The 18,645-nt window shown below is 33.9% G+C and overlaps 1 protein-coding gene across 1 annotated transcript in view; it reads right to left on the bottom strand.

Annotated features, from left to right (window-relative positions):
* Positions 1–18,645, bottom strand: part of CNBD1 (cyclic nucleotide binding domain containing 1) — a 328,386-nt gene that overhangs the window by 107,397 nt on the left and 202,344 nt on the right. Inside the window, exon 5 of the mRNA XM_021688390.1 lies at positions 1,312–1,457. Coding sequence (XP_021544065.1) covers positions 1,312–1,457 — 146 coding nt within the window. The remainder of the gene's footprint in view (positions 1–1,311; positions 1,458–18,645) is intronic.

Genomic DNA, 18,645 nt, shown 5'->3' with positions numbered 1-18,645 from the left:
TTTTAACAACTGCCTAGAATTCCATTGAATACATGTATCATAATGTAGTCTGTCTTTTATTCCATGGAAGAGATGTATCACATTTCAATCTATCTTCTATTGAAGGTCATCTAGGTTGTTTCCATATTTTTACCATAATAAATATAATTTCAGGGATTTATGATAAAAACAAATTAATTTTTAAACTTACTATCCTCAAGTTAATGCAAAGCAATGTTGAATGTTCTTTCTTGCCTTTCAAAATCATTTTATCCTTTGCAAAACTCCTATGATTTAATTTTCACTGCTTGATGTCAGATTAAATGAAACTAATTATAAGAGATGACCACTGGGGGAAAAGTCTTGAAATATGTCAATAGATATGACATATTTCAATAGACACATGTTCTCTGAAATTACAGTTAGATTTTTAAGACATGATCCTGATAAACCACTTTATAAAAACAGTAGCATAATGGACAGAGAATGAGTTAAAATGTGTTTGAAATTCAATTCTATTCAGAAATATTCTGCATGATATTTTATGCCTTAGGGTTCTCAACTGTGGAGAATAATAATAATATCTACTTTTATTTGTGTCTGTGATGAATAAATAAGGGATATCCCCTGAAATAAAGAATATATTAAATAGACTTAATTCTGCTTTTCTAATAGGTATTTGACAAATGCAAAAAATGGTGTTGAACTCTGTTGGGTTAGGTGTGTGTGTGTGACTCTGTGTGTGGATATTTGTATACCCCTCAAAAATTACAATATAAAATACTTCTATTAATGTATCCAATGTATCCTTGGTGAAGGGACTAAAAATTTAAAATTGGGAAACTAAAATCTGTCTGGAGAGGTTTTGTACCCAATATCCGGGTCAGTATCTGGATAAGTCAAATAACTGCTGTGACCATTTGCTGTCATAACTATGAAATCCAATGCTGGATTGTCATTAAATACATATATCAATGAGTGGTTTTCAAAGTATAGTCCCCATACTAGCAGTGTCAATTGGAAAATTGTTGGAAATGCAATTAAGTCCCATCCCACACCTACCAAATCAGAAACTTTAGAACTGAACACAGCAGTTTGAGTCCTCTGGGTGATTCTGATGCATGCTCAAGGTGGAGAAAACACTAGTGTATATCTTTAAAACATCCATACTAAAATGTGGAATGTTACTCATTTCAGTGCTTATAACTACAAACAAAATACACCCAAACAGCACGTTTTTAATGTATCAAGTGAAAATATCAATATTATAGAGAACTCAAAATAGTGACATACATTTTATGTTGCCAAATTCCCTCCAGGTTAGTCTGTTACCTGTGCTGCCTTTCACCCAGGTTTCGGAAATGACACTCTTGCTAAGAGTTTTCAGATGCTCCTCAGGTAGCTGACAGGTCAAATCTGGAATTGTTTTCAGCATTTTCCACACAGTTTTGTGTTCATGCAATGTCCTATAAATGGGCCTTAAAACAACATCAAAAAGATTGCAAATTGAGAGAACACAGCTTAACTACAAAGAAACCAAAAATCTTGATTTTTGAGTTTTCAAATTTGCATTTTTTTTTTTATTTAAGGTTTGCTTAAGGATACCTATGATGATATTCTATTTTTGTCTTGGTAATCAACTTTAGAATTTATTCTCCTTTCAGCACTAAGATGCACATCCATGAAACTTTAAACTTCAGGAAATTACATAGTGCTGTTACCTTCTTTTTATAGAAAACTCTGTGCTTCAATTGTAAGAATGTATCTTTTATTATTGTCATTATAATTATAAAGACCTCTTTCATATAGTAAAAAGATTGATTTTTTTAATCCAGTGTATACTTTTAATCTTTTCCAAGTACTATTTTTTTCTAAGATTTTTATTTATTTATTTGACAGAGAGAGAGACAGCGAGAGAGGGAACATAAGCAGGGGGAGTGGGAGTGGGAGAAACAGGCTTCCTGCTGAGCAGGGAGCCCGATGCAGGGCTCAATTCCAGGACCCTGGGATCATGACCTGAGCCGAAGGCAGACGCTTAATGACTGAGCCACCCAGGCACCCCAATCCTTTCCAAGTACTATTAAAGTTAGATCAAATGAAGCTACAACTTAACACTGATAAATATTTTAACTGAAAAAATGCACATGTAATTTTAAATAAAACACAATCATCATATGATGGATGATATTTATTTGCTTTAATCATTAAATTCACTATTTAATATATATAATACCATAATAAAGATACAAAATTCATGTTGATCCTAAGTTCTTAAGAGACTAACTTATCATACCACTGCTAAATGCTCAGTATTTTTCAAGCAACTTTTAAAAATCTATTGTGAGAAATCAGTTTAGCAGCAGAAAGGGAATTTGGGATACACATAAATGCAGGTTTGCCAGAAATAGTTCCAGTTTAGATGTAATGTCCAGTTGAGCCACCTGGTATGCATGTGATTGTGTGTGCACGTTTACTAGATGACAATATATATTGTGTTTTTTGTTGTGGGTTTTAGCAAAAAAGAAGTTGGAAAAATACTAATGTCATAGATAGTCTTAAGAAATAGTCTTGAGAAAACTGGCTTCCTAGTTAACATCATTTAAAAGTGTGTACTTTTAGATGCAGTAATAAAGATGAGTGTTATTAAATAGCATGATATCATATCCAAAACCTAAAATATGTATCATTGATTTAGCAATGAAACAGGAGGTGGTAAAAAAAAATAATATCACAGACCAAAAAAAATGGCAAAACATTTGATCTATTAGTTGCCTGCAATAATTTGGAAGGCATACCAAGTACCTAGGAAACCCATAGTTTCACAGAAAGTAGTTGGAAAGAGCCAGAAAGTTACTGTGTTTTGTTTGCTTAATGTTACTTCTTTGTTGCAATGTATTATCAGGTGCCTAAAATTGGACAGTTTTCAAGTATAAACAGGAAGCAATAGAGAAAATCTAGAAATGTGGGGCATAAATGGAAAAGCCAAGTGCTTCTTGATTCCGTGCAACAACAAAAATAATGAAAGAAATTTGACTATCAAAGGTCTATTACATTTTCTCAAATAAAGGCACTTAACCCTGTGCCAAAGGCCTAATTAGAAGCTTTATCTTCTCAACCAAGCCTATTGTTACAGAAGAATTTAAGGTAGCCTACATTAAGAGAGAGGCAGGCACAGGGAGAAGAAATAAACAAGGATTTAAAAACAATGTCTAGAACAGAAACTTGGATTTGGTTACTGGTATGCAGAAGATATTGGAGACAGATCATAAATGCTGACAAATGATCAGCGCAGTCCACAGTTTTGAAATTCCCATGAAACTTTTCATTTGATTTTAACATACACCCCTGTGTTTACCAACCTCAAAATGATAAATCAAGACATTCATGTCTGAAAACTTGGCCTTCATTTCCTCTCTTTAAACATGGCCTTCCTTCACTTCTCTCTCAATTTCTATATCATTTGTCAGGAATTCTTTTTATGTTACATTAATCACCATACATTGCATCATTAGTTTTTGATGTAGTGTTCCATGATTCATTGTTTGCGTATAACACCCAGTGCTCCATTCAGTACGTGCCCTCTTTAATACCCATCCCCTGGTATTTCTGGGTTAGCCAGGAATGTTTTTTACATACATCATACCCACTCTTTCCTTACCTACTCTATATACAAAAGCTATTAGGAAAGAAATTAGATTAACAAAAAGAAAAAAAAAATCATACATTGAGAGATGTTAGGAAAACTGTAATGCCCAAACTATTATTTGTAAAAAGGATTTTTTTTATTAATAGTGTCATTAGTATCATTAGGAGTTATCAGACCACATACAATGGTGTGAAAGAAAATGTTATTCTCTTGAATTTTCATTTAGCCACCTCTATGTCTATTTCTAAATCCATTAAACTTGGGTAGGACGTTTGCCAATAAAACAAGAGTAAATCCGAGCAGTGAAAATAAGGGGATAAAACAAGGGGAATATGTTGTAAGAAGTAATATTTAAATTGAGGATCAGAGTAGTTAATTTCCTCAAAGACACATAGCTAATAATAATAAAAAAGAAACAGAAATACTAAAAATTGCTGAGCGATGAGCAAATCATGCTGCTAACACACACCACACACGAACACACAGGTGCAGAAACACAAAAAACTCTAAATTTAAACAGAATAATTCCAGACACTCAAAATTTATAAATCCACTATTTCTAAATCCACTAATCACAAAAAGCAAAATGTTAGTATATTCTAAGTATTTAGAAACATATTAGTTGGAAAAAAAATAATTTCAAGATTTTCCTTTTTACTTCCTTTTTCCTGGTGATTACATCAAACCTAAGAGCTCACAGAGTCACGACAAGTTATGGAGCTGGCCTCTGATGACAAGTATCTGTGTGCACTGGCATCTGATGAGTGGAAACTATCATGCACAACCATTGGCATCCATATTGGCATCCACTGAATTCCTAAATGTTTCCAGTTGTAGGTATACGTCATTTAGATTTTTGTTAAGCTCTTGTAAACCTGTCGACTTTTTCACTCTTGGCTAATTCTTCACATTTCTTGTGGTAAGGGGAGAGTTTGATTGCTTCAGTGAATATCTCTGAGGCAATGGGACACCGGTTAGGGCTCTCTTAAGGCCTTTACATCCTAATACTAGTTCACTCACATTTACTCAGATGTGCAAATGAAATGGAGCTTCTGCATTTTTCTACAACTGTAGTCTAACAGTCCCCCATCTACTAGATTAGAGTTAAAACAAAAAATCTTTGCATTTTCCTCTTAACAATATTACATGTCTTCTTATACAGGCTCCATTTAACTTAAATGTTGAGGATACATGGAGTTTAGCTTCCTATACTGGCTGATATATATGGTTTTTCTTCAAGGACTTAAAGACTGTTTAGTAAAAATATTTAGTCTTCCAGAGTTACTCTAGTCACAATTCTTTTTCCCAAGAGGTGATGCAAGTATATCCGGGGATTGACTGTGTCCTTCTGGCATTGGCTAGAGGAACAGTTGGTCTGCATGTGCTGAAAATTTTGCAGAAGAAATATAATCAACTTATATTACAGAACACATAAACACAGCCATTAAACTTGGGTAGGACGTTTGCCAATAAAACAAGAGTAAATCCGAGCAGTCAAGTGAAAATAAGGGGATAAAACAAGGGGAATATGTTGTAAGAAGTAATATTTAAATTGAGGATCAGAGTAGTTAATTTCCTCAAAGACACATAGCTAATAATAATAAAAAAGAAACAGAAATACTAAAAATTGCTGAGTGATGAGCAAATCATGCTGCTAACACACACCACACACGAACACACAGGTGCAGAAACACAAAAAACCCTAAATTTAAACAGAATAATTCCAGACACTCAAAATAAGTTAATGAGTTCTGTAATAGAAAAAAACAACAACACAATTTTCTCATTTAAAACAGAGTCAAATATTAGATGTGGAAAGGTACACATGATAGCTTTAGGTAATATATTAAAAGTTGAAAATAAGTAGTCAATAATAGAGAAATAGTTTTCGATTGCATGTTTTCAAGAAGATATCATCTAGGTTATTACAGAATAAGCGATATAATGCAGAATCCTATGTAGAAAGATAAACCTGCAGTATTGGTGACATGTTATTAAGGCATACATTGCATGATTGCAAATATATCAGAAATACTCTAGGGGCAAGATTATAACTGAATCTTAATGATCTGATTTTATAATTGAAAAATATCATAATTAAAATATTCACTGCAGACATTCCGTTTTATGAGCTAGAACTTAATGATTCAGAAATTACTATCGTAAGATTGTTTCCTTTACATAACTTGATTTTAAAGTGTCAACTTATCTCGTCAGTTATTGCCATCACCTGGTTTCCTCTTCCTTTAAAACACAAGATAACTGTACGCTAGGCCATACCTGAAATAATAATTATCAAGTATATATTATTTCATCCATTAAACTATCATTCTAAATTGTTGCATATAGTTTGGCAAAAGAACTGCATGGTCTATTAATTATTTATTTATTTTCACTTAATTTAAAATACTTAAGCTGTTTAACTTAAAGAATTATCTGACTATCTAGGTATTAGAAATTCTGTTAAGACAGCTTCCTATTCAGGGTGCCTGGGTGGCTCAGTCAGTCTCTTGATTTTGGCTCAGGTCATGATCTCAGGGTCATGAGATGGAGCCCAGCGTCAGGCTCCACACTGGGCATGGAGCCTGCTTAAAATTCTCTCTCTTCCTCTCCCTCTGCTTCCACAAGCCCCAGCCCCCAACCCTGTCTTCGCTGCCCAGCTCACACGTGCTCTCTCTCCCTAAAAAAAAAAAAAAAAGAAAGAAAGAAAGAAAGAAAAGAAAAGAAAAGAAAAGAAAAGAAAATAAAGACAGCTTCCTATTCTTGTGTGGTCAAATAGAAAAGAAAAACAAACAAAAAAACCAGGAGTAATTCTGATTGCAAGACCTTATTCAGGAAGGGTTACCAGAGGCCCATAAAGGTCTCTAAAATGAAAGTAAACATCAGAGATGCTAATTAATTTTTTTACTTCTCAAGGACTTATAAACATCAAAGAAAATATCTCTAGGTCCTGTCATAAAACAATCATTTTTTAATTGGAAGTAAAGATATTTGGAAATAGAGCTGATTCATAAATTTGAAGAGCTGTCAAAGTAAAGAGGGATTAAGATTATTTTGTCTGGCAATTACGAATAGAGGTTATAAAGAAGACAATTTTTTTTAATTAAAAGGTACAGTTAAAAATATTAGGAACAGGGCGCCTGGGTGGCTCAGTTGGTTAAGCGACTGCCTTCGGCTCAGGTCATGATCCTGGAGTCCCTGGATCGAGTCCCGCATCGGGCTCCCTGCTCAGCAGGGAGTCTGCTTCTCCCTCTGACCCTCCTCCCTCTCATGCTCTCTGTCTCTCATTCTCTCTGTCTCAAATAAATAAATAAAAAATCTTTAAAAAAAAGTTAGAAACAATAAAACAGATCCTTGGGGATATATACATATATATGTGTGTGTGTATATACATACACACACACACACACACAAACACACGCAAAATTCAAGTGTTAGTTCCTATCAAAATCCTCCTGCTGTTTGGGTTCACACTTTCTTTTAATAATGCTTAAAAATAACCTACTAAACAGAAATCAACAGGAGGCTCAGTCTCATGTGCTGTTGGAAACTTGATAATCCTCTAATATCCCTGAGAATTTGGGAATGCTTATGTTTCTCCCAGTAGTTTCTTGCTGTTTTCCTATTTTCACTGAATGCTTAATTTCTGATCTAGAAGGCAGAATATGCTGTGGTCAGTTTTATTTTGTTTTCTTTTAAATAACATTTTATCATTTCTATGTATAAGAGTCAGGTCAAATAGAGAATAGATTACTACTTGTTTCAATTTTTAATATTTTCACTAATACTATCATGTGATTCTTTATACAAGGATTGTACAAGAGCAGCAGTATTCAAAAACACATACACAAACAGTCACAGAGCGGTTTGTTCAAACTAAATCTTACAAAGATTGTACATAAAGTCATAAAAGCGTAACTAAAAAAAAAGAAAAGAAAAAGCATAACTATACTAGTTTAAGGAAGAGGCGAACAGGTCAGTTTCCACATGAGGTATAGTTTCCACATGGACCAACATGTACACCTAAAGGAGCTGTGAGGAATCCATAAGGCTGATGGAAAATTATGGGAAATCCAAGCTTCCTTTCAACATGGATATTCTATTAATTAGTTGATTTCCCACTATATTGTATTTATATTATCATACAATTATAAGGAATAACATTTTCTTATCCAATTTCTTCCTTTTAAAATGAGAAAGTTGAGTCTTATATATGTTAAGTAACTTGCCCAAGGTCACACGGATAATAGAGGAGCCAGGATTTTATCCCAGGCAGTCTCACTCTGGAGTCCAGGTCCCCATCTTCTTAGCCACTATACTAAGTCAAATCTTCTAGTGATTTTCATTTATTTTCAGTTATTAGGCTAATTGAGTTAAGGCAGGGGTTGTTCCAGGTTTTGTTGAGTTGACACAAAAATAAAAAAGAACACAAATTTACAAATTAAAAAATTGGTACAAATGAGAATACAGTTGACCCTTGAACAACACAAAGGTTAGGGGCACTGACCCCCTATACAGTCAAAAATCCACATATAACTTTTAATTCCCCCAAAACTTATGTACTAAATAACCTACTGTTGATGAGAAACTTTACTGGTTAAACATAAACAGTTGATTAACACATATTCTGTATGTTATATGTATTATATGCTGTATTCTTAGAATAAATAAAATAAAACATTATTATTAAAATCATAACGAAGAGAAATATATATTTACCGTGCTATACTGTATTTATCAAAAAAGAAATGTGTGTATAAGTGGACCTGCACAGTTTAAACCTGTGTGTTCAAGAGTCAATTGTAGTTATTTAGAAAGAGAAGAAAGCACTACACATTATAATTTTTAAAAGCTGGATGGTTTTAAATCACCACAAAAATCCAGAAAAAGATATGTTACAGTACTTTTATTAATTAGTTGCCTATGTACATCTATAATAATTATTTTTATAGAATTTGTCCTGAATTTCTTATATATCTCCATTTCTTTGCATGACAGTAATTTTATATTATTTTTTATTGACAGAATACAGTCTTCTCTTGAGCTTGGTTGGTAGAATTTTTTTAATTATTCTTAATAATTTTGAAATTTTTTTTTAGCTTCACAACTCATTATTAGTAGCATAACATAAAATTTCAGGATTCCTGTCAAATTTGGGAAAATCCATACCCACATTTCTCTCATTTATGAGCTATAAGATTTGGAAAGCTCTTCCACAGATTTAAGTCTCTCCATATATTCTAAAGTATGTGTCAGTCCACGTGTCTGGTACCAGCTTGCCATAGAACGGTTGTATATGGTGATGAGAGCTCTGGTTCTGTTTCTTTATGTCAAGATGCTGTTGAGTCCACTCTGTCTGGTAGGGCTATTCCTGACAGCCATTCATACACAAGCATAACAAGCAGTAACTTGCATATGTAGCAGTGACTAAGAACCAAAAACTGTATCTCACTAGACCAAACTGAAATGTATCTCTAATGCAATTTTCCATAAACTGAATCCCCAAAATGCCTAAAGCTACTCCAATGCCAGGTGCCGTGAAAGTGAAATGTAAGGAAATTGGCAGGCAAAGGGGGAAAAAAAAGTGACCACCGTCAAAATAGCTCACTTTTGCAAATTATACAGGAACTATGAGCATGTGAATTCATTTCTAGGGCTTCTCCCAGGGTCTTGGATGGGACCCATGCAAATCAAATAACAGACCTAAAGTTTAAGCTTCATTACCTTCAAGGTATATCCACCTCTGAATTAAGCAAAAGAAATAATAAGAAAATAGGATCAGTAATTAAGGTTAATTAAAAACAGAAGGCTTTAAATCTGGAGTAAAAGGTAGGTTAAAATAAAAGAGACAGAGTATGAAGTAAGGAACACAGAGCAAAGTAAAATCATGAACCTGAATGAGAGGCTGGAGGAATTGCCTCAAATTTAAATTAGGGGAAAAAAATAGTAGAAATGGCATGGTAAATCATCAGCCGAGAGCAGACTACCTGGGAGTCTGTTACATTTGGATACATCTGTCCCCGGAACACATGCCCTGCATGCCCAATCACATGAGTTCCTCAAAGATTTCAAAAACTTGCTTTAATTTGATGCCCTTATGTGTATCCCCATACATGAACATTTTCAGAAACTGCACAACTAAAATCTCTGGGCTTTAGAAGGTACATAAAAAAATTTTTTTTAAAGATTTTATTTATTTATTTGACAAAGAGAGACACAGTGAGAGAGAGAATACAAGCAGGGGGAGTGGGAGAGGGAGAAACAGGCTTCCCGCTGAGCAGGGAGCCCGATGCGGGGCTCGATCCCAGGACCTGGAATCATGACCTGAGCCGAAGGCAGACGCTTAACGACTCAGCCACCCAGGCGCCCCGGTACATAAAATTTTATTAAGTGTTTTGTGAGCCAGAGATTAGTGGGATAGAAAAATCTGGCTAAAAAGATCACTTTAATTAAAGGATACACACATGCATATCTTTGGGCCTCCTCAACAGTTTTTCCAAAGCAGCCTTTTTAAAATTATTTAAAACGGTTTAAAAAAGCGACCCTCCCCATGTCATTTATTTATCCATTTTCCCTGTATGTTTTCGAGTAATTCACTATCAAATTATTTTTCTGGAATCTTGTGTGCACGTGAAATTTTTCGTGAATCATTAATCATTAATATGCACATCACTTTCTGTCTGACTTCTCACTTGAATTGCCTAATCAGTCAGGGATGAATGAACAGAATAACAATTGATTTTATTTGATCATCCAAATTCATATAACAAATGTTGATTATTATCAGTTTTTCCAGAAATTGAGTTGGGTCATTCACATGGAGTACAGACATCAGAATCACAGCATGATCTGGGTTCACTTCGCTATTCCAATACACAGTTGAAAATTGAAAGATCAGCAACAGCAACTTTAACTCTTCCTCTCAAGCTTAAAAAAACACTTTTATGATTAGAAAATAGATTTTTTTTTAAATGTCTCTTTCTCCTCGTTGTTTGGGGAGGATGATTTCTTTTCCTTAAAAGACATGTTGTACCACCAGAATGGAATTGCAGATTTCCCTTCACTTCACAAGGACAGACTGAAGAAAATAATAAATTAGGCTGCTAGTTGGAATTTTTGTAAAAAGAGTGGGGGGATCATAAAACAAGTTTCAAACAGCTTAAGTTTCTATGTATTCATGGTTCCAACACAAAACTTGAGATGAGAATCCTCAGAAAAGAAACCTCATCAAAGAGCACTTTCACAAATTCAGCCCATAAGACCTGAGCGGTTAGCAATAGCCACACAAAAAAGGGCATCAATAAGTTCTCAAAATACAGTTGACCCTTGAACAACACAGGTCTAAGCTGTGTGGTCCATTTACATGCAGATTTTTTACAGTACAGCACTGTAAATGAGTTTTCTATTCTTTATGATTTTTCTTAATATTTTCTTTTTTCTAGCTTACTTATTGCAAGAATACAGTATATAATACATGTAACATACAAAACATATATTAATAGACTGCTAATGCTATCAGTAAGATTTCTGGTAAACAGCAGGCTATTAGTAGCTTAAGTTTTTGTGGAGTCAAAAGTTATACATGGATTTTCAACTACATGGTGCATGGTGGTGGGGTGTGGGGGGATGTCGGTGCTCCTAATCCCTACATTGTTCATGGGTCAATGTGCTTTAAAAGTCACCTGTAACCTTGCTCCTGGAACACACTCAGCAGCAGTAAACAAAATATCCATGGATTACTAAAACACACAGATGTTTAGAACTTTGTTTTTTAAGATTTTATTTATTTATTTATTTGAGAGAGAGAGAGAGAGAGAGAAAGCACAGAGGGAGAGTGTGAGGGAGAAGCAGGCTCCCCGCTGAGCAGGGAGCCCGATGCAAAACTCGATCCCAGGACTCTGGTATCATGACCTGAGCCAAAGGCAGACGCTTAACCCACTGAGCCACCCAGGCACCCCTGTTTAGAACTTTTGTTTAAGGTTTTCTACATTTTTTTAATTTATTTTTTTTAAAGATTTTATTTATTTATTTGACAGAGAGAGACACAGCGAGAGAGGGAACACAAGGAGGGGGAGTGGGGGAGGGAGAAGCAGGCTTCCCGCTGAGCAGGGAGGCCGATGAGGGGCTCGATCCCAGGACCCTGGGATCATGACCTGAGCCGAAAGCAGACGCTTAACGACTGAGCCACCCAGGCGCCCCTCTACATTTTTTTTAAGCTTAGACATTTGAAATGGCTGCTTCTAAGACACAACATTAATGAGATGGATTTTTCTGTCAAAGAAATTGACAGGCAATTTTGTTGGGAATCTTAATTATTCTTAACATTATCACCCTATTTCTCTTTCCTGTGCTCAAAGTAATGTAATAACTGCATGTCAGATTCAGAAGGCAAACAACAGCTTCTACCCACATTTTGGACTTTTGAGATCAGCTAAGAAAGAGCCTCTACCGTTTGACCATTCATTCATTCATTTGCTTATTTGGCAAATAGTTTTGTGCAATGGTTAATTTCAGGTATTATTCTAAATAAATAATTATTCTATTATTTGGCATACAATAAAGACAAATATGTTCTTTGCCTCACAAAACCTTAAATTCAAAAAGAAAGTCAGACATTAAACACAACTTATGTCTGTGAAAGTGTACAGCACTGTGTCCCATGGAAATACTGAGACATATTTAGCCTAGGGTGGTCAGAAAATATTTCCAAAAATGATAGTGTATAAACTGACACCTGAAGGATAAGTTGGACAATGGGGAAAGGGAAGTGTTGCATGCACAAGTAATTGCTTGTGAAAATGTCCAGAGTCAAATATTTAAGAAACATTGAAGGAAGAAAGCCCAGAGTGGTTGGAGCAGAGAGGGCAATAAGGAAACCGGACATAAAGGGAGGCTATACGCAAGGGGAAATTCTAGAGGGCATGTAAACCCTGTGAAGAATTTTAGACTTTGTCATAAAGAAAGGTAAAGATATGCAAGGGCTTTAGTAAGAGGAATAACTGAACAGATTTGCATTTTTGAAAGTTCACTCTGGCTATAGAGAATGGATTAGAGTATTGTGAAACTAATGCACTAAAATCAGGTTACAGCAGATTATATATGAAAAATTCCACCTAGTAGGTTAAGTTTTTAAAATTTGTTTGAAATATGTTAAGTGAACTTAATGGGTCAAGCAAAATACAGTACAATTCATTATCAGGTAGGCAAATCGTCCTTCTACAGTAGTAACACTGGTATCACCGATATTATTGATATCAAGGCTGGAGAGACTTCCTTTGTCAGGATAGCTGGCTGGTAATGCCAGTTTGAAAATTTCCAGTCCAAAATAATCTCTTATGTTTAGTGTCTTGAATTTCTTTTTTTTTAAATGTTTTATTTATTTATTCATGAGAGTCAGAGAGAGAGAGAGAGAGAGAGAGAGAGAGAGGCAGAGGCAGAGGGAGAAGCAGGCTCCCCACCTAGCAGGGAGCCCGATGCGGGACTCGATCCCAGGACCCTGGGATCATGACCTGAGCCAAAGGCAGACGCTTAAACATCTGAGCCACCTAGGCGCCCCTAGTGTCTTGAATTTTTTACTACATTTCAGTTACTGTCAAAATGCTAACCAGGATAAATGAAATACAAGAAATAACCTGTTATTCCCCTCTTTAGCATACCTTTCATGATATATTCTATTCTTTTCTAATGTTAGGACCATGAAAATCTACAAACTTAAATTTTATTAGGCTAGTTCTAACTTTTCCGTAATTTGAGGGGAAATCTATGTTTAACAAAGCCACAAATAGTCATGTGTATCGGATGGATGGATAGATGGATGGATGGATAGGTAGAGTTGCAGACATATATGTAATTAAAATAGTCACATATTTGGATTTTAATATCTATCTACAGATACTTTGAACATCATATTTCTATATATCTGAAGATATATATATATCTGTAGGTAGACATTGAAATAGATATTGAAATGTTATACTAACCTAAATTTATGTATGTATCTGTAATATATAAAGATACATATCTGTGATATATAGATATATATCCGTAGATATATATTGGAATATGGCTATATAAATATTTTAATTTTTAAATATAAAAATATTGCTTTTTGTAGATTTATAAGAAAATGACAATACAGAGAAAATCCATTAGGCACTGAGTAAAAAGAAAAACTAAAATGTTGTATAATGTTGTCAATTATGTATTTCAATATTTGCTTCTCAGCAGGAAAATTTGACACTCAAATTGATTTTTTTAAACTGATGATAATTAATGCATTTCTATTTCCTTCTGGGATGCATAAAAATGTTTGAGCTAAATTTAGTGCTAAGACACATCAAGCATGTTAGCTAAGGTATACTATATATTACATTTAAAATAGGAATTGATTTATTTAAATAAATTTAAATTAAGAGTAAGGATTCAAGAATAAATTTAAAATAGCAATCAAATTTATAATAAATTTAAAGTAGGAACATTGTATTGTGGTCCACTGGATAATATGAGATTCAAAGAACAGATTTGTTATTTGTTTTTTTTTCTCCCTTAGCAGTTTTATACACTTTTTAAGAAGAATCTCTTTTGTCATTGTTGGGTGGTTTTTTTGTTTTTGTTTTTGTTTTTTTAACTTTGGAAGGGCTTGAAGTGGATATGGAAAGAGCAATGGATGGCTAGGATGAGGGCATGGAATGGAGCTGGTAAGGAAGTATTTTTACTTCTTAATTAGATTGGGTAGTTGAAGGGAGAGAAAATAATCTTGGAAGACCATCAGGTTCTGGACTTATGAAATTTTAAATGTAGTGGTAGAATTTAATGAGATGGGAAAGGCTTCAGAAGAAGCAAGTTTAGTAGAATGAACAAGAATTTAGTTTTGAATTTAGAAAATGAGATATGCCAAGTGATACATCAAGTAGATAACTTATCCAAATCACTACAGGAAAAAAAAAATTAACTAGAATAAATGCTTCTAGGCATCTGCTTCTGGAAAAGATAGATTAACAGGGACTTGATTTACTCTCCTGCCTGAAACAATTAAAAATGAGATACCATATATAAAATAATGGTTTTACAGACATTGAATATCAGGCAGAGAAAAACCATGATCCCTGATACAAACAAAGGTAAGATGCATGATTTCCCTAGTGTACAGAAGAAAGAAAATTTCTATGCTGCAGCATGAGGAAAGGGAACCCAGTCTCCCAGAATTGAAAAGTCATATCCAAGAGTCAGGTGAGGTTAAGGTAGCCAGAGTACACAGAGAAAATTATTATAGAGGAGAAAAATGCAGAAAGAAAGAGAGCCCCCCAAATTTGCAAAAAGTGCCTGTTGAGTCTTTAGTATTATCACTGCTCCCATGTGAATAAATTATCATAGGCTGGAAACTGAACCACCTGAAAATGTCAGAGGGAACAATTTATGGACTCAACTACATCTGGGAAGTTCCTTTTTCCAAAAGGCAGAGTGGAAATCTTGTAATTCACAGGAGGTAGGATAAAGTACTAGTGAAGGTTTGGCTTTAGTATTAAGGAAAAATAACCCCAGACTAAATGCTATACTGATCCTACCTAACAAAACCTAAAGTCAAACCTTGAAAGGATTACGATTTCCAATAAACCTAACTAATCCTGGAACAAAGCTCAAAATTATTTATAATAATACAAAAATATCCAGCATCTAATAAGGTAAAATATAATCACAAAGACTTGTATTTAATCAAATATTACCAGGCATGCAGAGCAAATACTATTAGAGCTCAAGGATAAATAGACAAATATACAATTATAGTCAAGATTTCAATATCCTTCTTTCAAAAATTGATATAAAAATATAGCAAATAAGGCTATAGAAATCTTGAACCACTTGACCTAAATGATATTTATAGAACACCCCCCATGAGAACATAATATATTATTTTCAATTGTACATGAAACTTTTACCAAGATAGATGATATTATGCAGCATGAAACAGTATATTTACAAGGAATAATATCATGAAATATATATCCTCAGAGCACAAGAGAATTAAATTAGAAATCAATAACAGAAAGCTCTCTGAAAAATTTTCAAAAATATTTGCAAACTAAATAACATATTTCTAAATAACCCACAGATCAAAAAAGAAACTGAAAGAAGAATTGGAAAGTATTTTGTACTAAACGAAAATAAAAATTCAACATATTAAAATTTGTGGGATATAGCCAAAATAGTAGTTACAAAGAGACATACTACTAAATGCCCATATTAGAAAGAAGAAATGGTTAGAACCAATGACCTCAGCTTCCACCACAAAAAACTAAAAAAAAAGAGAACTTAAATCCAAAATAAGCAGTAGAAAAGGAATACTAAGGATCATAGTAGAATCCAAGCGGAGGAGAAAATCAATGAAATAATGAAATCAAAAGCTGGTTTTTTGAGATCAGTAAGTCTGATAAACCGCTAGCCATACTAAGCAAGAATACAATAGTGAAGATACAAATAACCAACATCAAGAATGACAGATATGACATCTCTATAGATTATTTGGGTATTAAAGGAGTAACAAGTGAATATCATAAACAACTTTATGTTAATAAACTCAACAACTGCATGAAATGGATAGATTTCTCAAAAGACAAAAACTACTTACTGTCATCCAAGAAGAAAGAGATAATTTCCATGGTCATATATCTAATTTAAAAAAATTAAATTTGAAATTACAAAAGTGAACAAGGAAACCTTGAAAGGTTTTATTCATATATTATGTATTGCCTTGATTGAAGTAATGGTTTCAGAGATGTAGTGTACCTTTGCCAAATGCATTAAATTGTGCACTTTAAACGTGTAGTTTATTATGTGTTAATTGTAACTCAATAAAATAACTTTAAAAAAAATGAATAGATGCTTTTGATTTAAAATCCAGACATTATTGTGTTAATCACCCTCCTCCAAAATAACTTTTTAAAATAGGAATATAAAAACAATAACAAAACATCAAAGAGATAAAGGAGGATGTCATCAGTTGATAAGAGGATGCTTCACATTTCCCGGGAAGAAGGTGTATAGAAGAGTATAGACAGATGAAGTCCAGAGCATTCTTAGGAGAGGCAGTTGCAGCAGAGGACATGGTCTGTGTGCTTTGTAGAACTCAAAAAAAACCCTGGAGTTGTCAATAGCAAATAAAATTGAGAAAAAAATAGGAAAAAATAGACTTGGAGATGCAACCAAAAGTATTAGTTGAAGGTCACAATTCTGCAAAATTACTTCCTAACCTAGAATGAAAGTAAGAGTATGCATATAATAAGGAAAACATACTTAAGAAACAACACCCAACATAATAGATTATATACATATACATATACAATATATGTGTATATATATATGACAACATATCAACATATTAGGTGTACTTTTGGAGAAATATTTTCAGAAATATTTAATTCAAAGTGGTAATTGACCAATAGTTAGGCAATAATCAAAATGTATATTTTCCAAAATACATGTAGAAATGTATTTGCAGAATAAATTCATTATCATTTCTGAAAACAACCAACTCATGTATAAAATGCAGTAAATAACTACTAGGTATTTACCCAAAGGATACAAATGTAGTGATCTGAAGGGTCACCTGCATATACCAGCAATGTCCACAATAGCCAAACTATGGAAAGAACCCAAATGTCCATCGACAGATGAATGGATAAAAGATGTGGTGTATATATACAATTACTCAGCTATCAAAAAAAAAAATGAAATCTTGTCATTTGCAATGACGTGGATGGAACTAGAGGGTATTATACTAAGTGAAATAAGTCAATCAGAGAAAGACAATTACATGATTTCACTCGTGGAATTTAAGAAACGAAACTGAGCAGCATAGGGGAAGGAAGGGAAAAATAAAATAAGATGAAATAAGAGAGGGAGACAAACCATAAGAGACTCTCTTTTTTTTTTAAGATTTTTTTTATTACTTATTTGAGAGAGAAAATGAGCAAGAGAAAGAGAGAAAGCACGAGTGGGGGGAGGAGCAGAAGGAGAAGGAGAAGCAGACTCCCCGCTGAGTAGGGACTCTGGGATCATGACTTGAGTCCACCGCAGACGTTTAAGTGACTGAGCCACCCAGGTGCATAAGAGACTTAATCATAGGAAACAAACTGAGGGTTGCTGGAGGGGAGGGAGGTGGGGGGATGAGGTAACTGGGTGATGGACATTAAGAAGGGCATGTGATGTAATGAGCACTGTGTTATATGCAACTGATGAATCACTGAACTCTACCTCTGAAACTAACAATGCACTATATGTTAATTAGTTGAATTTAAATAAAATAAAATTTTAAAAATTAAAAATTAAGATAAATTTTAAAAATGCAGTGAATAATTTTTTCACCCTATATTTTCTAATATATTCAGGAAATACGGTAACTCATATTTTTGTTTTGTTGTATTTTGTTGTGTCTTCTACATTTCCAGGGCAGTTCTCATGTATGCCTTGACTTCTACTTGCAGGCAAGTGACTTTGAGATGTAGGTTTTCACCTCTTCTTTTTTTGAATTCTGTTATAGAATACTCTGCTTAGATGTCTTACTAACTCATCACACAAAAAAATAAGTCCTTTACATTAACTCTTAACTGCTTTTTTGAGGGGTATTTAATGATGTTTTCCTTTTCTTCATATTCAGAGTAAAGCTACTTTTAATCCCTTCTTTAAAAGAAAATACTAGGGGCGCCTGAGTGGCTCAGTTGGTTAAGCGTCTGCCTTCGGCTCAGGTCATGATCCCAGAGTCCTGGGATCAAGCCCCCCATCAGGCTCCCTGCTCAGTGGGGAGTCTGCTTCTCCTTCTCCGTCTGCCTGCTGCTCTGCCTGCATGTGCTCTCTCTCTCGAGTCAAATAAATAAATAAAATCTTAAAAAAAAAGAAAAAACTAAATTTAGTCAATTTTTAAATATCTTCAAAATAATACTTTCTCTTCAAAACCATAATTATAATATTTTAATAGTCTTCATACTAATATATGTTTTAAAATGCAGCTTCCAAAGCAAATTATA

This window comes from Neomonachus schauinslandi, chromosome 4, assembly GCF_002201575.2.
Source record: "Neomonachus schauinslandi chromosome 4, ASM220157v2, whole genome shotgun sequence".
NCBI lineage: Eukaryota > Metazoa > Chordata > Mammalia > Carnivora > Phocidae > Neomonachus > Neomonachus schauinslandi.
This window is presented reverse-complemented; position numbering and strand designations above follow the sequence as displayed.